The 19,050-nt window shown below is 41.8% G+C and overlaps 3 protein-coding genes and 1 non-coding gene across 5 annotated transcripts; 3 read left to right on the forward strand and 1 right to left on the reverse strand.

Annotated features, from left to right (window-relative positions):
- Positions 1-1,209: 1,209 nt before the first annotated feature.
- On the forward strand, positions 1,210-6,992 carry LOC106134824 (RNA-binding protein squid). 2 transcript variants are annotated; one of them, XM_013334965.2, is made up of 8 exons: positions 1,210-1,435; positions 2,446-2,486; positions 2,670-2,944; positions 3,134-3,265; positions 3,373-3,640; positions 4,957-5,019; positions 6,000-6,110; positions 6,323-6,992. In XM_013334965.2, the coding sequence occupies exons 1-7, from the start codon at positions 1,308-1,310 to the stop codon at positions 6,071-6,073; spliced, it is 981 nt and encodes a 326-aa protein (XP_013190419.1). In that variant the 5' UTR covers positions 1,210-1,307; the 3' UTR covers positions 6,074-6,110; positions 6,323-6,992. The 2 variants fall into 2 exon arrangements, with proteins under 2 accessions (XP_013190419.1, XP_013190420.1); XM_013334966.2 differs by lacking the exon at positions 4,957-5,019 and having other exon boundaries at positions 1,212-1,435.
- On the forward strand, positions 2,529-2,600 carry LOC132902216 (small nucleolar RNA snR61/Z1/Z11). Its single transcript, XR_009657056.1, has one exon. It is a non-coding gene; the product is annotated as a small nucleolar RNA snR61/Z1/Z11 (small nucleolar RNA).
- Positions 6,993-8,815: 1,823 nt separating the features above from the next.
- Positions 8,816-9,546, forward strand: LOC106134790 (uncharacterized). The gene is made up of 2 exons (XM_013334926.2): positions 8,816-8,903; positions 9,176-9,546. The coding sequence occupies exons 1-2, from the start codon at positions 8,821-8,823 to the stop codon at positions 9,423-9,425; spliced, it is 333 nt and encodes a 110-aa protein (XP_013190380.1). The 5' UTR covers positions 8,816-8,820; the 3' UTR covers positions 9,426-9,546.
- Positions 9,547-9,631: 85 nt separating this feature from the next.
- LOC106134809 (uncharacterized) lies at positions 9,632-18,145 on the reverse strand. The gene is made up of 14 exons (XM_013334949.1): positions 18,052-18,145; positions 17,177-17,300; positions 16,386-16,532; positions 15,647-15,822; positions 14,979-15,173; positions 14,347-14,562; positions 13,447-13,627; positions 12,509-12,722; positions 12,021-12,165; positions 11,510-11,635; positions 10,954-11,102; positions 10,398-10,638; positions 9,944-10,090; positions 9,632-9,700 (listed from the first exon to the last, which is right to left on the reverse strand). Exons 1-14 carry the CDS (start codon positions 18,061-18,063, stop codon positions 9,632-9,634), a joined length of 2,142 nt encoding a protein of 713 aa, XP_013190403.1. The 5' UTR covers positions 18,064-18,145.
- Between the last annotated feature and the right edge of the window lie 905 nt (positions 18,146-19,050).

Consider the following 19,050-nt stretch of genomic DNA (forward strand, 5'->3'; position numbering starts at 1 on the left):
CACTTATGAACTTAAACTTAAATACTACATAGGTGTATGCGATCGAGGACTTACAATAAGTCAAAATTAATTAATTCATTTCGTCAGTTAAGTTCATACGTATGATAGGCTATAGAGGCATGGAAGAGGCATGTTAGACGAAACGTAGTGATAAAATACGGACGAAGTGAAACTCTTGGTGTCAGTCGTTGGTGAGGTTGGCATCATTTTCTTCATCGACATCGCCCGCTTGAAATTGAAAGTACTTATCGTATAACTGATTTCGTGCTATCATCGGAGTAGACTTTTTAAAATTGAATAAACCTTTCACTTGGGATTCATTGAATTTTATGTCGAAACTTGGTTTTTAAACTGATTCAATACAAAAGAAAAGAGTAACTAGTACACGTAAGTCACACACATATCGCATTTATAATACTAACTGTTGATTGCAACTTCGTCTGCTTGACATCTCTTGACATTTTAACTTATGTTATTCTTATCTAATGTGCAGCTATATTTCTGAAAAGTTTCATTGAAGTCTGGTAAGAATTTTTGCGTAAGAAACTTACACACACATCCTAACGAACATACACAAATATAATGACGTCTTTATCTTTTAAAATTTGTAGGTACTATGTTATAACAATATTAGGTACTATAATTATATGTATTTATAATGCAAAAAGTTTGTAATTCAACGGTTCCTCCAACTAAGCCCTACAGTAACGAAACTCTTACAGCTTAGCCCTACAGTAACAGAGTTACAGTGAAAGAAACTTGTTTTTTTCATGGCCGTGGTAGTTTTCTACATGAAAAGTTTTTTTCTTAACTTATTATTACCTATTGAGGCTTAAATTTTTGTTGCTAGCTAAATAAATATATCCCTCTTCACCTTTGCAATAAATTCATTGTTTAAGCTTTTATTTACAAAAAAAAATGATCTGTGCCTTGTTTCTGAACGTAAGCTTCCTGATGAAAAATGGCGGTATTCATTTCTTTAGGTTGGTATAAGTTTATTGATTATTTTGGGCATGCTTTTTCTCTTTTTATCTCATTCGAAATAATCATGCTCTCTCATTTCTTGCTTTTTCGTGCCATTGACCTGGGGCGAATAGTACGCTGTGATTGGTTTGAAATGTAGTGGGGATAGTTTTGTTTGCAAAAACAACGCGTCTCTTTGGCAGTTGCCAACCTACTAAAATATTTCGCGCCGACTCATCACGCATTTCCTTTCCTCCTTCTTCATTTGGCATTCGGAGTTGAAGGTCGCACGTAGACCTTAGTTTTTAGTTTATAAATTAATTTAGCCTAAAACTTAAGTCATCATGGCCAATAACGATAATTTTGCCCAAGACGTGACCGAAAATCAACTAAATGGAAATGCTGAGAATGGTGGAGGAGATTCACAACAGGATAATAACAGTGCGGACGCTCCGGGACGCGATGACGATAGGTACAGTTGGTTTTGATTCTTTCAATTTCGTTCTTAAATTGATATATCATAAATGCTTCTCTATAGTATTTCGGCGATTTGTGTAATTAAGTAACATGAATGTTAACTTCTAGCTCCTTTGCAAGTTTTTTCACAGTTAATCTTTGCCCGCCATAATGGCGGCGGTCCGGCATTATCATTATCGGCTTTTAAATCCGTCTCGATCATCGACATCTTTTCAAAATTGTGCCCTTTTAGTATTGCAGCGTCTTCTTCGCGGTACAAACTTTATTATAGTCTTCATAGTTATAGCTTCGAGTAAATTTCAGGTCATTCTTTTTGCTAAATATAGAAAGTCTACGAGCCGCATGACAGTAAAATGGCGTCATATTCGCGCGTCTCTGGCACCCGGCACCGGTTCAGGCCCGTTTATCGATTATTTTTCATAGTTTACTTGTGGTTGTTTCGTTACGGTCAGTGAGCGGCTCTGAGGCCGTAATACTGCTATCGGTAATGTACATAGGCATTTGCAAGATTTTAAATCGGTGGTAGCGCTAGAGACAGGCGCGGGGTCAGTTTGGGGCGCTACTAACGCTGTGTCTCTCTGCAGGTGTGAGCCTGCGCCGCCGCCGCTGCAGCCGCCGGAGGACGCCATGGTATATATCCGCTGGGCTCACACTAAAGTAAACAACGACCAAACTGACTAGATTGCCTCGGCCACTTAATTTTGGGCCCTGTTTACACTTGCCAATTTCAAATCTTGCGATTTACTGTAAACTGTAACATGTTCATTTTTGGTTGTCCTATTCCATAATTTTAAATTTCCAGTTGTAACTTTTGTAACTTACAGGTTGTCAATTTGTTTTGCTGCAGTGCTTGGAGTTTGTTTTTAAACAAAAAAGTAGCTGTAAAGTACTAAACAAGTACTGCATAGTGTTAATGTTAAAGTAATTTTTAAGTCAGTTTAACTTTGAGACTAGAATACTTTGTTTTTGGTCACTTTTTAATGCTGGTTACTGTTGTATTCACAGAAAGCTCTTTGTGGGTGGCCTGAGCTGGGAGACCACAGATAGTAAGTTGTCACTATTTATATTTCCCCTAATTCTTATAAGTTATTTCATGATGACTATTTCAGTTCTGCTTCTGAATTGATATTGAAGAAAACTTATACCCACATATCTGAGACTTAGTGATATAAAATGATTTTTCTATTATTATCAATGCAGATTCAACAATTTTGTTTTTGTTTCTCCAGAGGAACTCCGTGACCATTTCATCACATATGGAGACATCGAGAGTGTCAATGTCAAGACTGATCCCAACACAGGCAGATCCAGAGGATTCGCCTTCATTGTATTCAAAGCACCGGACTCCATTGACAAAGTGATGGCAGCAGGAGAACACACAATCAACAATAAGAAAGTTGACCCCAAAAAGGCCAAAGCGAGGCATGGAAAGATATTTGTTGGAGGTCTGAGTAGTGAAATCTCAGATGATGAAATAAAGAACTTCTTCAGTAACTTTGGAACAGTGAGTATTGTATACTATTATAAATTTTTTGGATATATGTATGATATGATGACAAATCCGGAATTGGTGAGATAATTTTTTCTTGATTAACTTTGAAGAAGAAACCGGGCCACTGATGCAATTTTATTGATCCTGAACTATTAGAATAATATTTTTCAAAGTTTTAAACTTCCTATTTTTTTTCACCAGATTGTTGAAGTTGAAATGCCGTTCGACAAAACAAAGAATCAAAGAAAAGGCTTCTGCTTCATCACATTTGAGTCAGAGCAGGTGGTGAATGAACTTCTCAAAACTCCCAAGCAGACAATAGCCGGTAAAGAGGTGCGTATCATGTGCAGATATTCTATTTGCATTTGTATCTATAGCTAAAAGCACTGTACGCTATAATATCTTACAGTATGTATTGAATATGTCATATGTGATTCCAGGTGGACGTGAAGCGGGCCACGCCGAAGCCGGACGGGCCCGGGGGCATGGGCGGGCGCGGAGGGCGCGGGGGTCGCGGCGGGCGCGGGGGCCGGGGAGGCCGCGGCGGCTACGGCGGCCAGGGCGCCTGGGGCAGCCAGGGCTACGGGGGCTACGGCTACGGCCAGGGCGGCTACGGCGGCGGCTATGACGGCTACGGATACGGGGGCTACGGTTACGACGGCTACGGGGGCTATGGCGGATACGATTACGCCAGCTATCCCAATTACGGTAAACGCGGCAAGCAGAACTAGTAGCTCGGGGCCGCGGCGGCCTGCTCACCCACACATTACCTCGACTGATGTTACCTGATCCCTAGGATGTAATTGTAGGTTAAGGAGAGCGCGGGGCGCGCGTCCGTGCGTCCGTACCGGGACGCGCGCCCCGCGCCGCGCGTAGTGTAGCGAGCGGGGCTGACGTTCCGTCCTCGAGATGCCTATTTACCTTATTATATTGTATATCTTACATTATATTCGAAGAGATCGACATCACGCGAAGCTTAAGATATTGACTTAGTGTGTAGAAAATATTTATTTTTCTAAATATATAATATTCTATCGAGATAATGTGTAGTGAAAAATGTGGGGGCGACAATGTATATCTGAATATAACCGACCTATCTAATATCCGCTAAGTAGTAATCCGCGACGCAGCATTGCTCGTCACTAACCCGCCAATTAGTCCGGTCTCATTCAGCTATCTCTGTCATTGTTTCACCGGGTACTATATTCTGTACATATGTTACCTGCCTTATGTTTTTAAGTGTTTATTTGTAATACCACTTTTGACATATGTAGCATTGTGGTTTCGAGTTCTTTTTTTATGGTATTTTTATTTTACCACCAACACTCGCATACTGCTACATCTGGGAAATGGGGTAAATATGGAGAGACATTGTGAAAGTGATAAAGATACTATGATGAAAGCTTTTGAATAAAGCACTGTTACAAAAATTCTCAATGTGTTTCCATATAACCCAAGTCCTTTCCTTCCCTACTTCACTCCATGCTTCACTTCTCTTGTGGGTCCAGACACTACTAACCACTGCATGATTCTCGCTGGCTATCGCTACTCCATCAATAATGAGAGGTTCTCATACTCATGGGTGCAGACTTAAGATTTTAAATCTTTTTTACACTAACTGACAATTTCATCTTATATCTTACTCTGGTTGCAATATTATCTCTAGATAACTATTATTTGTCGTAAGAGACGGAAGATTTAAACTTCCTGGTATCTATAAAATTCATAACTTTGCAAATAGCAACTTTTCAATATTCAAAAAATTAAGACTGTCCATGTCGTATATTTGAAGTAAATATAGTTTCATAATTACGACAGCAGCATGATACAACGGTCCAATTTGCGCATTTTATTTCAAGTTACTTATTATCCGCCTCATTCTGACTCATAGTCTTGCATAAGTATAGGGGACAGTCGCACGGCGGGTCGAGATGTTAGTAAGTGCGTAAGAGAAAGACCTCTGGCGACAGAGCCTCGCGGTGTAGTCTGTCTAGCAGCGGACTAATGTGTGTTGTTTGGGGCAGACTACGGCGGGTACGGAGGGTACGAAGGCGGGTACGGCGCGCGCACCACTCCACGCGGGAAAGGTACTGCCGCCTCACTCACGAAGTGCCGATGTGTTATCGAACGTTTTGAGCGAAAATATTTACCCAACCGGCCTTCAAACTGCTAACTTTTTAGACTTTCGATTTTGAAAAAATTGTCTGGTTGGTTTTATTTTATGTATTTTACTTTAATGTAATATTTTCTTCCGCCAACACGTTCGAATTGACTTCGGCATTATTTCGGTGTGATGTATGACTGTTTGTCCATGTTATCGTACCCCGCTTACGTAGTTGTTCTAACACATTTGGCTCTAGTGCGCACCTAAGATGTGTCATAATTAAAGACAAAATTATCCATATTACGAATACACTGGCAAGCGTGGTCGAGTATGCGTTTCATTAGATTTACAGGTGCATTCATAAACTAGTACAATTTGGAAGTAAAGTCTATTTTTGAATTAGAAATGAAGTACTGAATTTCGTCAATGCGGTAATAGTTACGAATGCACCAGTCATTGTAATATTAGTGAAGCATGTTTAGCATCTACATCAAGCAATTATACTCGAGTTTCACTGATAAAGTTATTATAATCATCATAAATAGAGGCTGATAACAATCTCACCCTGCTCGCTTTCATTTAAACGGTTCACTTGATTTCCTAACAATATCATTAGTAATAGTAGTGTTTAACGCCCCTTGTGACACGTGGTAGATTTAGTATAATTCACAAGGCGTGGAGAAGCTTCTTTGCACATGAAAGCATGCAGCAGTCTGTTCAGTGAAGACCTCACCAAACTTTTCATGAAAAACTAGGAAGTTCACATACATTTTCAGATGCAGTATTCTACTTTCAATTTAATCGTTGAGCCTAGTTCAACTCGTACAATACTCGGAAGTTGACCTGCTGCTGAGGCAAAAACTTTATATCACATGTTAGGCGTCCCTTTTGTAGTATATTTCTCCGCGCCTCGTGTATTTGGTATGTGTAGTATGAAAGCGCTACAAGGTCGTGGTGTTACAGCGGGCTACCAGGGCGGCAAGCAGCGCGGCGGCGGCGGCGGCGGCCGCGCCAACCAGAGGCACCAGCCCTACTAACGTACCTGTCCGATAGTCATCTCAGTCCAATAGTAAGGTACGTCACACATGCTCACATGTCTTGACTTATTTTACGAAATTGTTCCCTTCAAAGAATTATCTTGTCAATGTTATAATTGACGAAACACATTCTATAGAAAGAAAAGCACCAGCCCTGTCTAGTTTTTATCATTTCCTAAAACTGAAGTTTGCCTCTAGACTAAAGATTATAATAATAGTTAAAATAACCATGCCATTCTTTGCTTTCAGGTTAAGTCATCGGTCATGAGTGGCCCCGTCGCCTCTCGTTCGCCGCGCCGGGGGCACGTCATTCCATTCCACAATATTAATTTAAGGAATTAATCTGTTTAAGAAAATGTTTTAAGGATAAAAATATTGTCGACGGAGGGGGCCGCGCTCGGGTTCTGCTTCCTAAATTTATTATAATATAGAATGCATAAATAGAATCATTCGAGTATTATTGCAAATATTGACTAGATACAATTCGACCTTAACAGATAATATTTTAGTAATTCAGAGCTTAAACCCGCGTACGGGGATAATCGCTGGTCGGTGTGGCGTGGCGTGGCGTGGCGCGGCGCGGCGAGTGAGCGCCGAGTGTTTGGTGTGCGAGTGACTGTGTGCAAGTGGCTGCGTGCGAGTGACTGCGTGCGAGTGGCGAGCGAGTGGACCATGATCGCGACCGCCGGCAGCGACTGGCGCCAATAGTGTTCTGGATCTCAAGCAAAATGTTGTAGTTTTGTATTATTTGGATAATTAACAAACAAATCTGAATCATGTATTTTGTACGAAGTAAGTGTTTCTTCCATGAGTAGGGATGAAATTGAACTCTAGAATTAAGTTGTCAGACATGAACAAACTGCTGATGATATACAAATTGTATGTCGCAATAAAATATGTAAATAAATATTCGAGTTTTTGTATGTGTTGTCACTCGCCGCTTTGTTTTGTCAGTCCCTCACAAACTGCAAACTATAACTAACTAGGTACCCACTACTTGATTCAAAACTTTACAATATGTAACATAGGTAGTATTTAAATGTGATACCTACTATCAAATGGATTTAATCTCTACCAGTAAACATTTCATAAATGAAGAATTAGTTGGATCCGTTGGGAATAGAGAAGATGCGGAATTGTAGTGGAGGATTGGACAAGTTGGGATAGACTGAAAATCTATAGGTATGTAGTACCTGCTAATGATTTAACTCTATACCTACATCATACTATACATACAATAGTTTTTATCCCTAAGGGGTAGACAGCCAAAAATCGCAAAATGTACACACATACATACCCTACCTATCTATTCACTAGAATTTCTTGAAAAATAGTACCTACTACCTAATCCATTTCCAAGGAATTCTTAGTAGGTACCTCGTACCTACATAGAGGTTATTAATAGGGAGGTCTATAAGCACTTGTACGAAGTGCACGATGGTTATCGTAATTTCAAGTGTACAGTGCTTCAGATAAGCTTGGTTGATGGGAGACTAGGCACTTTACAAACTAGGTACTTGTACTTGGGAGTAAAAAATATTTCTGTATATCCCACTAATCCCAGAGGGACAACGGAGGCGATTTCGTTTGTGTCACTAGTCCCATCCCATGGGACTACTGGGACAAAATCGTATCACTTGTCCCACCACACGGGACAACTCAATGGGACTAGTGTGGGATAGACCGATATTTTTCAAAGTAAGCAATAAGAGCAAAAACGATTTAATCCACCTCCTGGTTTGTCTGGTTGGAACCGAAGAAGAAAAAAGTGCGTCTCGCCGCTTCTCTTCCTGAGCTGATTGTAAAAGTAATAATAAATAAATATATACGGGACAAATTACACAGATTGAGCTAGCCTCGAAGTAAGTTCGAAACTTGTGTTACGAGATATTAACCCAACGATACTATATTTTATATTAAACTAGCGACCCGCCCCGGCTTCGCACGGGTGCAAAATTATAAATGTTATTATACATAAAAACCTTCCTCTTGAATCACTCTACCTGTTACAAAAAACCGCATCAAAATCCGTTGCGTAATTTTAAAGATTTAAGCATACAGACTAAAATAGCGACTTTGTTTTATACTATGTAGTGATAGGTACTTATATAGATAAACATTCAAGATCCAAGCCAATCAGAAAAAGTTCTTTTCTCATCATGCCCTGGCTGGGATTCGAACCCGGGACCTCCGGTGTCACAGACAAGCGCACTACCGCTGCGCCACAGAGGCCGTCAAAGTCGATCAAGGGAAACCAATATACAATGGTACCTACCATCCTATATATGTATATCGTCATCTAGTAACTGCCACTAAATACGAATCACTATTATGTTTTAGTATTCGGTGCCTAACACTAAGCATAATAAAAGGTATACGTTCAAAAGTACCTTCCTGCCTAATTAATTACTTGTGACCTATCTACTATATGGCGTATTTGAGATTCAGTTTGTATGATACAAGAGGTAGGTACTAATTTGAAGAATCTTAAATTCCATTAGTCCAAATTCAAATTTTTCTTTGCATGGTACAACAAGGAAGTGTGGCCTTGAAGTTTTGTGACCATTGTCGCTGCCTATGTCTTACCTGTAAGAGGAAAAGATGTGTGTGTGGCGGCGTCCATCCGTTGCTGCCATGTGTGTGATATACGTCCACCTTTTGTTTGCAAAGGGCCTTATAGCTGCTTATGTAGGTACCTACCTCTTATAAAAGCAAATAATCTTGGAAATCACTTCACATTACCAGACATGGGGCGTTATATATACTTGTGCTCTGTTGCGTACTTACTGCTGCAATTATTATCCTACGTTGCAGATGGAAGCGTTATTTCGTAAGTTTTATGTTTGTGAGAAAAAAATCTTAATTTTATATTTTGAAATCGAACTTTTTTTAATTGATTTTGCATGGCGTTGTAGCTAGTAATGTGCACTAAGGTCTAAGATTACGCTCTGTGAATTTTAGATCTGTGGTTGCCCGATGCTCAACTAGCAGTCGACGCAGATTTTTATGACTCCTACCAGCACTCGAGATAAAAGCTGAAAACTAACCTATCTAATCGAAAATACATCGTCCCAAAAATCATAAAGCAATTTCCATTTCCAGTGGCCGCGATGATATCCCGCCTTTATGCCTGATCAGTTCCATCACGCCAGTGTCGTGCAGCGGGCCAGTGGGCCCGGACTCGCTGGTGCCGCACCCCGACGACTGCCGCCTCTTCTACTACTGCGTGTCTCCGGCCCGTCCCCCCGTCTGCCGCCAGTGCCCAGCGGACCTTCACTTCAGTCCGACCGAGCATGTCTGCGACACCGCGGACCATGCTGGCTGTACGGCCAAGGGTTCTAGGGAGTTCTAGCGATCAAAATTGCTGTTTAACCCTCTTTCATAGTAAATTTTGATGACGTTGTTATTTGAAGCCATGTTTGTATTTATCTTCGAAAAGCTGAGATCAAAATTAAACCCAAGAACTTTGTATATAAATCTGAACAGTAAATAAAAGACTACACTTTAATAGTAACGACCAATAAAAGACAAACACATGAAAGCGATGATGTTTGACCATCAGCAGGGCTGCGCGCTGCCGGTCGCGAACAACACGTCCAGGGCGTTGCACAAGGAGCGGTAGTCCACCTGCAAATGAGTAATAACTAAGATCTTTTATTCAAAAACCTAGTTGCCGCTATCCAAATGTTTCGCCGGAAATACTAGCCCAGGATCCCCTAAATGAACTAAGTATGTAAATTTTTGTTTATTACTCAGTGTACTAGAGGGGCATTTTGATTGATATATCTAGGTAAGCTTCGCCTTGTCAGACAGTACTATCGTGTGTGTATGTTGCATGTGTATGCTGTTTTGTGTGTTTGCGCCACCGACCTCCTCGCCGCAGCCGCGCTGGTAGCCGAAGCAGCGGTACAGCACGTCCCGCTCCCGCGCCGACACCAGCTGCAGCAGCCCGCGCTGGCACAGGGCGCGCTCCACGGAAACTCGAGGGATCGTGCCGCAGCGCTCCTTGTCCATGTCCTGGTAAACATTACAAAGTCGAACGAGGAGACGTCAAGTGCTTTTTGAGAAAAATCTCTCCTCTTCATTTTTTAAGTCAGTTAAAAGTTTGACAAATATATACGGACTAATCATACAGATTGTGTTTCAAAGTAAGTTCGATATGAAGTGTTATGGAAACTTTCTAATGTGGTCTTCAGCAAAATAGAGAAAACCGGTCCAAAATTAAATTTAGATTTTTAGAAGTTTGTAAATAATCAAGCACTGATGTTATAGACCCGTAGGTTTGAGCTAGCATCCTCCTCCTCATTAGATTTCAACGTCATACCTTGAACACCTCCAAAATATTGGACAACTGGTCCGGGAACTTCGACAGCTTGGCGAGCGCGCCGGACACGAGGCTCCTCTCTTCGAAGTTGAGGAAGTTCCTGGGGGAGTCATGGGTGGGCACGTGCGGCACGGGCTCCACCAGGGGCGCGCGTTCCAGGGAACCCTGGGTCAGGGCTTCGCCCACCACGGACGAAAACCGCTCGTATTCAATATAGCGACGCCGTCCGGGCGCGCTAAAACTGGAAAAACGTAGAAAAATTCACATTGAAGTGGAAGTAGTTTTGATATGTGACAGCGCAGCCGCCGTTTTCTTAATGTTTTATGCATGCTTCCATTTACAATAAAAATATGGAAAGGCTACGCCCAGTAGGTATAGAGGGTATATGACGTCTACACTTGCCAAGACCGCCTTCTTGTGAATGAGATTACTATTTGACTGGGTTGTTAGTACTTGTTAGGTACTCGTATTTCATTAAGCAAGGTGTAGTGGAGACGAATCAAAAACCAAATTTGATTCAAAAATCAAACTGCAAATTCAATTATTTACTACTAACACTTCCATGAGCGTGTCCATTTCTAGCGGCGTCAGAGACAGGCCGGCGGAGGAGAGGCCGCGGTAGAAGTCGGCTCGGGGGATCACCAGCTCGTTGCGAGGGTCGAACTGCTTCAAGAAGTCACGGGGGCGTAATCCTTCTCGAACCATCTGGAACACATTTTACAATAGATTCATTAATCAAGGTGTATGTGTAATTGTGTAAGACAAAGTTGGCGAGTATAAATACATCTTTCTGGTGAGACCTCTTCCTCCCGAAGGCTTGAATCGTGTTATGCGGAAAGGGACTGTGGGCAGATACTCGAAGAACACGAGAACATAAACGTAATAATGAAGTATGTTTTGCCTCAGACTCTTTTCTTGAGCAGTTCTACAAACGGAGCATAAATTGTCCATGACTTCATGTAGGATGTGCCACGAACAATTTGGGACACGACCCTTAATAAAGTTATTTATAGCAAAAAGTTGTAGGGTTTTCCTAAGTTCTTATTAAATTCTGTAACCTTAAAATTTTCTTTACCGTAAAATTTTCAATGAAGTAATGAGGTGTTTGGTACCTTTCCCTTGATCTTGGCGAGGATCTGCACGATGTCCGTCTCCAGCGGGTCAGGGCCGGCGGGCGGCGCGCGCGGCGGCGGCGGCGCAGACGATATTGTGGCGCTTTCCACCGGACGCTCTTCCATCTGAGAGGCAAAACAGCAAGCATATAGTTCACCCTGTCTTAATACAAGAAATATCCGAGAAAATTGATTCGGGCGACCTTGCAACGATGCCATGGTATCCTACCCCCACATATCCTAACCCCATATAGAATAAGGCCTCATAGACAATGGCTATTTATCCACCTATCCACCATAACTAAAGTTTGCAATTGGACATGAAAGTTATCCATCATCGATTTTTGTGTAGCTACTCTGTGAAACCTAGGAGGGAAACCAGCTATTATACGCCAATGGCGGCCTCTGATCCTAGTACATGAGAAACCGAACCTTGTCTGTCCAATATAGAAAATTAATTCCTTGGAGGTACAAAAAAAAAATCGAGTCTTTCTTGAAGTTATATCCATACCTCATCCAGCAGTCTCACGTAGCTGAACCCGCAGTCGTCCAGGTACCTCTCTTCCAGAGCCCGCACCTGCGCCGCAGTCGGCAGCACGCCCAGCCTCGCCAGCACGCGTCGCACTTGAGCGCGCGACACGTGACCGTTGTTCATCCTGCAATATTCACCAGCAAAATGAATCTCTGAATTTAAATAACATCATTATGCTATTCTAATTGGGCTACAAGCTTCTGCAACCTTTAGAAGCACCTAACCCATATGGAACATGGTTTCAAGACCGTCCGCCTGAATTTTTTAGGTCACAGTCAGGGGCAGACACATTCATGATGAGCAAAAGCTAGTCTTAGATCAATGGCTCTCTCGCAAGCGGCGGGATCCACAACAATGGACACACAACAACCTGGGCCACGTCGAGTACAGCCTCGCCAGGCCGCCGTCCTCATCTGCCGACTGTATATTGTTAAAGTCACCACCAGAACTCCTTGATTCATACTTACGGGTCGTGTTCAGCGAAGGCAGGCCTTAGATCAATAGCCCTTTCCATGCAAGCGGCACGAACTCTCAACAGCGCGGCCTGGGCCATGTCGAGCGCGGCCTCGCCGGGCCCGCCGCGCTCCTCCGCCGACCCCAGCGGGGGCAGCTCCGCCACCGCCGCCGCTGCAGCGCCCGCTTTAGCGTCCGGGTGTTTCTCTAGCTCCTTTATTGTGAACACTGGAAAAGATTACGTTAGTTAATATTAAGGCGAAGAAATTGTGGTTTGAACAGAAGGGTTCTGTTGTTACAAAGGTATTACATAGATAAAGCAGAATTCATGAAGCCACGTCGAGAGAAATGAACACTCGACAAACAATATGGACCTCCAAATTCATTCGAACAGATTTAACACTATAGTTTGAATAATATTCATTTGAAATGTAATAAAAAAAACATTCATACACACCAATGGTTGGATTTTCACTGAGGTCTACATTAACTTTTGAGTCAATTTTTGAGTTTAGGACGGTTTTATTCCGATTTCTTTCAGCATTGAGATCAGGATTATTATCCTCAGCTGAATTAGTATCAGAATCATATAAATCCTCGAGGTGGACTTCATCGTAGGGAGCAGAAAGCTGCAGTCGCATTGCGTCAACCAAACTGCTCCAAGAACCGAAAACCGCTGGGGAAGAAACGGTCTAGAATGTTCTCTTAAGCCAAGTGGCCAATCATGTCTAGATTAAAGCGCCTGCTATGCCGAAAGTCAAATATGGCGATAATCAAAAAGAAAGTATGTCGCATGAGAATGCAGAGACACTTTGTGGCTTAAATAAATGATACTGGTTTTCATGATACAAATAGTTCTTAGGATGTGTCAAAAGATTATTTCTATGTGGGCGAAAGGTGTGTTGATAACGCTTCACTATAAATTTAATTTACTACTGCAAAATGTATTTACCCTGATCGCAGTCATCTTCGAAAGTCCGCCAGCAGACACGCTCTGAGTCGTTGGGGTCGAGGTAGTGCCTCATGATGCAGAGCATCTCATTCTGGTCCAAGATGGCGCCCAGTCCCATAGCATCCATGGCGCGGCGAAACTGCTGCGGTGCGATGCGGCCGCAGTTTAGGGGGTCGAAATCCTAAAGAAAATTATACAATTCTTCTTAAAGATATTTTTTAATAAGAGATCGGAGTCAACAATGGATGTGTCACATAAATAATGTGAACGGAAACTCAATCTAAACGTTTCTGGTCACACATCAATGAGAATGTTTGGAAACGAGAAAAATACCCATTTTCAAGTTAACACTCAGTAGCTCAAGTAATGTCTTAATGTATTAAGTAGTGTCTAAATACTTTGAAAGAGAAATTTCAAAGCACTGGATACAGATCAACAAAGAAAAAATACAACGTACGTGGGCTCAGAAGATATCGGTGCCACTTCGCCTTGGTTGGTTTTTGGAGGTGAGATAAATTCTAAGCCGTGTGTACCTACTTAAACATCTATTTAATAATACCCATCTTAAAGAACATCTGGTATGTCTAATATTATTTTCTCAATAAGACACAACAGACATACATATATACATATAATCACGTCTCTCTATATCCCTTGCGGAGTAGACAGAGCCAACAGTCTTGAAAAGACTGATAGGCCACGTTCAGCTATTTGGCTTCAAGATAGCATTGATATTCAAATAGAGACAGATTGCTAGCCCATCGCCTAAAAGAAGAATCCCAAGTTTATAAGCCTACGCCTCAGTCGCCTTTTACGACATTCATTGGAGAGAGATGGAGTGGTCCTATTCTTTTTCTATTGGTGGAACCAAACGACGCTACAAAATATTTAACATCCTACCCTAAAGAACTCTGAAACTCTAATCCTCCTCTGCAGCACGAACTGTTGCACTCGCAGCATCAGTTCCACCAGCTGGCGGGTCGGCTTCGGCTGCTTCAGCACCGGGTGGAACACGTCCGTCTGGCCCAGCGGCGCGGTGGACAGCCCCGCGTCCACCTCCGGACGCACCAGCTTTGGCAGGCTTGTGTCTATCACCGCCGCTGGGTTTTCGTACTCCTGAATGAACATTTTGGATTGAAATAGGTTTATTTTAAAAATAGAATACAAGAATAATTAAATCTACCACCGCTTCTAAAGCGCAAGTATACAAGAATCGGCGGAAAAGCAAACTCCAGCAGACTGTCAGAAAAGGGTCTTCTTAACTTCATGTAAGAACCTGATTAACCCATTTCAGGATCGTGGTCACAGGCGGATTCCTTATACATATTAATAGGTACATATCAGGTAGAACTCAACATCCGCCAATTAAGACTGTGTTACCGCTACCGTCACACTTACTTTTTCATTCTTATCTTCTAAAGCCCCTTCTCCAAATGACAATTAATTATATGACGCACAGTATCACTCTAGAAATGAAAAGATTATCCAAGTTATTAAATTTAAATTTTCAAGTACTCGTACAAATATCTTACCGGTCCCAAGCCCCGGATGCCTTCCTTCTTCACGGCTTCGACAGCCTTTAGGAACTCCACACAGTCCAGTGTGTAGGAGTCCTTGATGAACTTCCTCACGAGCAGGTTGAAGTCCTCGGGCGACACCAGGATACCGATGTAGTTCAGGATGCGGGCGAAGTGCGCGAAGGTGATCCGACCGTCGTTTTTAGCAACCTGCGGGTGCGCATGGGATGTAGGTGTAATGTTTTATTTAACAAAATTTATTATTTAAGTTATACCTAAGGTTCTTTTTCACTTAGGGTTTTATACTTGAAATATTAAAGGCAAATGTATGAATTAACTAGCTGTGCCCGCGACCTCGTCTGCGTATAATAGTTATTTTGGGCATTATTGAAGCCCTTAAGGATGAATAATTTTCCCCGTTTTTTTTCACATATTCCATTATTTCTTTGCTCCTTATACATAGTTACAGCGTGATGTTATATAGCCTAAAGCCTTCCTCGATAAATGGTCTATTCAACTCAAAAATATTTTTTCAATTCGAACCGGTAATTCCTGAGATAAGCGCGTTCAAACAAACAAATTCTTTAGCTAGTATATTTTACCGCGTAGGCCTATTTTTTGCCCTCACGTCCCCACGTAACTATTCATCTAATGTTGTAAATCAGAATCATCTTTTTGCTAACCAACTCATAGTCCTGGAAGTAGGGTTTGAGCGGCAGTTCCCTGGCGGCGATGGTGGCCAGCAGGCAGCAGAGCCTCCTCATCTGCCACTGGTCCAGCTTGTGGCAGGCCGGCTCGGGCGGCGGCGGGCACGCCTCCAGGATGCAGTCGGCTGAGGTCTTGTCGCGACCGCCCGTATCTGAGAGCGGAGGAGATGAGCCATGAAACAGTTTGATACGTTTTATTTATTTATTATTTATTTATTTACTTTAATTTCTTTAAGTATATCACGTCTATACGGTGTATACAGAGCTTACAGCCCCGTTAACAACTTAATAGGTTTCTTCCTTCGCAATAAAAAGTAAAGCCTATGTTCTTCCTCTTTTCAAACTTAATCTCTGTACCAAATACTGCGTAACAGACAGTCAGTTATTTTGCTTTTATAAAATCAGTAAGGAAGTAGAGTTTGAGGACAAAGCCGATTAACATTACGCATATCCGATACCGAATAACAGATTTTTTTAAAAATATAAAATTCATCGTCATTCTTGATATTGATGTAGGAATCTGAGTACCACTTCTGTGGAAGGTGCAAACGGGAACAAGCAGAGATGAGAGAGAGATAGAGTGTAGGAATCTGAGTACCAATTGTGATCCTTCAATAGAGGTAGAAGAAATTCATTTTTGTAGTCATATAAACATTTATTTGATCGAAACATGTGGCAACACCGAGTAAGGCCGTCTGTTACAACTGAGGGTCACCTTCTCCATGAACCAGTTGGCAGAGCTGGTGGTACAGCACGCGGCCATCCTGGGCTCGGAAGTAGTCGGCCAGCTGCGCCACCTCAGCATCAGATAAGCCGATCACGGCCCTCAGGGGACCGGCTAGCACTGACACGAATTTTGATTCTGAAACAAATTATTTTCTTTACTTTTTATTTTATTCAATATTGTGTGGCGAAATCCATACGCCACAAGTCACAAAAATAAAAAATTGAATCACGCGACGCTATCAGACAAATAAACAGCGAAAAACCTAAATCGCGCAAGCAAAGATTTCACGGATTGGAGCTATATATACAACCTCCGACACAACATCGTCGGAGCCGCGGTTCCCCAGGCATCACACCAGCCTGGCGGAAGATCTTCCTTTGGTGGCGGTCGAGCCGAATCATCGCTCCCGCTACAATTGGATTCGTCACTTTTCTTCCATCTCACCCAATGGTAAGTGATGATGGAGACGAAGATGATACCTGTCTATCCAAGAGATACCCATTTATCCTACTGTTGAATACTTATTTGGTATTTCAATGGAAAAAAGGGTAAAATTCGTAGTCCGATGGAGGAATGGCAAAGGTTCTATTACTTTAAAGAGTACCTTTGCACACTCTCCAAAATGGATCCTATAAAACACCGATAGACAAGCGAAATCGCGACGATGATCAGGGATGAGATTTTTATATTTTGAAAAAAATTATGTCCTTGTCACACATTGCAATAGTGTTGCACTGGACCTAGCTACGTCTTCAGAGAGTGAAAGTTGGAGAACTGACCAGAGATGAGGGAGTTCCCCTCGGGGTCCAGCGGCCGGTACCAGTCCCACAAGTTGAGCCCCACGCGGAAGGCCGCCGCGCGGATTTTGTTGCAAGTCTTCCACACGTCCGCCAGACGGATTATCTGGACAAGATTACTGTTAAATTATATCTATTTATAGTGTGAAACTGCCGAGCTTGCATGAAGAGAGTTATGAATGTGGATGAAGCGACGGAAAGGTGCAGAGATCGTGGAAAGAGGAAGTCTCTGCCTACCCCTCCGGGAAAGAGGCGTGATTTTATGTATGTATGTATATAATGTCATTCTGAGTCAGTAGGCTCTGTCTACCCCGTAAGGGATAAATGACATTATCTGTGTAACTTAAGGCCGACAGAATTTCTTTAAACTCACAGACGGGCACAGTAATTATAATAAAGTGCACAAGAGTACCATACGTTCTTCATCAATGTTGAGTAGGCAACTCAGATGAGGTTAAAAACAAATGCTAGAAAGAGAGAAAAGATCAGGGATATGCCTGGTAATCGTTCGTGATTAAGGGAACTAGACTCTAGATAGATGTCTATTTTATCTAGATATCCAGACCTTGGCGTGTTCTACGGAGCCCGGAGACCTTTTTTACACTTCTTCCGTTTATTTACTTTTTTCTTTCTGTTTTTACGACCGGCCGTCTTCCTATCGTCAACTCTTTTGATATTATGGGATAAATAAGGTAGCTATTAAATAAAATCAATGTTCCTGAAAATGAGCTTAGAATACCTACACTATAAACTAAAAACTACTACAAAACCGAGAGGAGTTACAGGCAAATGTTAGTAGAATCATATGTTGGTTGGCCACCAACTAATGAAATGAACATTTAAAAATTATTTCTTACTGTGTCGTGCATTTTGCTAAGGCTAACTTGTTAATTTCGGTCGAAACGGAAACTAAAGATACTTGAATTTCGTTGAATTGCTACCAGAATTGCGCAAAATTTAGAGGATTTAAAATGAGACTGACATGTTTGCGGTTGTCATTGTAACGAAAATCAGTTTGGTATCGACTTCAAAATCCTGTTCAAAACTTTTTGAACAACTCATACATACATACAAAAAGTCACGTCTATATCCCTTGCGGGGTAGACAGGGCCAACAGTCATGAAGAGACTGACAGGTTGCTAGCCCATCGCCTAAAATAAGAATCCCAAGTTTAGCCTATCCCTAAGTCGCCTCTTACGACATCCACGGGAAATGAGATGGAGTGTTCCTTTTCTTTTTTATATTGGTGCCGGGAATCACACGGCACTCATATTATTAAAATTAAGAATAACTTAAAGGCGATGGGCTAGCAACATGTCAATATTTCAATCTCAATTCCATCAAGAAGACGTACAGCTGAACGTGACCTTTCAGCCTTTTCGAGATTAGAGAGAGAGAGATAAAGTCGTGATTATACATATGTAATATCAAAATCTTCTTTGGATTCATTGTAGCTAGTACTGAGTCTTAACCACAGGTCTCAGGATCAGTCCCCTGTCAGGTCATTATGGTGGATCACGAACTTTTCGTATTCCACTGGGTCTCGGGATATACGAGAATTTGTACTTATGAAGTTTTTACTGTATATAAAAAAATTAAACAGACTTCAAAAAACACTAAAAATAATTGTAAATTAAATTAACAATGCCTACGTGGTACCCAGTCGTAACCTACCTTCATCAATTTTTGGACTCGGTGCCCGCTGAAATACAAATAGGTAATTCCAAACAAAAAAATAATAATTTGTTATATTTCGTTTTAAAAAACAAACAATATACTTACTTAAATAAGTACAGATAGTCACGTCTATATCCCTTGCGGGGTAGACAGAGCCAACGTTCAGCTGTATGGGTTAA

This window comes from Amyelois transitella, chromosome 10 (assembly GCF_032362555.1).
Source record: "Amyelois transitella isolate CPQ chromosome 10, ilAmyTran1.1, whole genome shotgun sequence".
NCBI lineage: Eukaryota > Metazoa > Arthropoda > Insecta > Lepidoptera > Pyralidae > Amyelois > Amyelois transitella.

What these genes read in the sequence shown, in the direction of transcription:
- LOC106134824 (XM_013334965.2), top strand. Translation starts at nt 1,308, where the DNA reads ATGGCCAATAACGATAATTTTGCCCAAGACGTGACCGAAAATCAACTA. An exon ending in CCGGGACGCGATGACGATAG is followed by an intron (nt 1,436 to 2,445) that starts GTACAGTTGGTT and finishes TTGTATTCACAG; the next exon opens with AAAGCTCTTTGTGGGTGGCC. An exon ending in CGCCAGCTATCCCAATTACG is followed by an intron (nt 3,641 to 4,956) that starts GTAAACGCGGCA and finishes TGTTTGGGGCAG; the next exon opens with ACTACGGCGGGTACGGAGGG.
- LOC106134790 (XM_013334926.2), top strand. Translation starts at nt 8,821, where the DNA reads ATGGGGCGTTATATATACTTGTGCTCTGTTGCGTACTTACTGCTGCAA. An exon ending in GCAGATGGAAGCGTTATTTC is followed by an intron (nt 8,904 to 9,175) that starts GTAAGTTTTATG and finishes TTCCATTTCCAG; the next exon opens with TGGCCGCGATGATATCCCGC.
- LOC106134809 (XM_013334949.1), bottom strand. An exon ending in GGGGAACTCCCTCATCTCTG is followed by an intron (nt 16,533 to 17,176) that starts GTCAGTTCTCCA and finishes AATTTGTTTCAG; the next exon opens with AATCAAAATTCGTGTCAGTG. An exon ending in ATATTTTGGAGGTGTTCAAG is followed by an intron (nt 10,091 to 10,397) that starts GTATGACGTTGA and finishes AATGTTTACCAG; the next exon opens with GACATGGACAAGGAGCGCTG.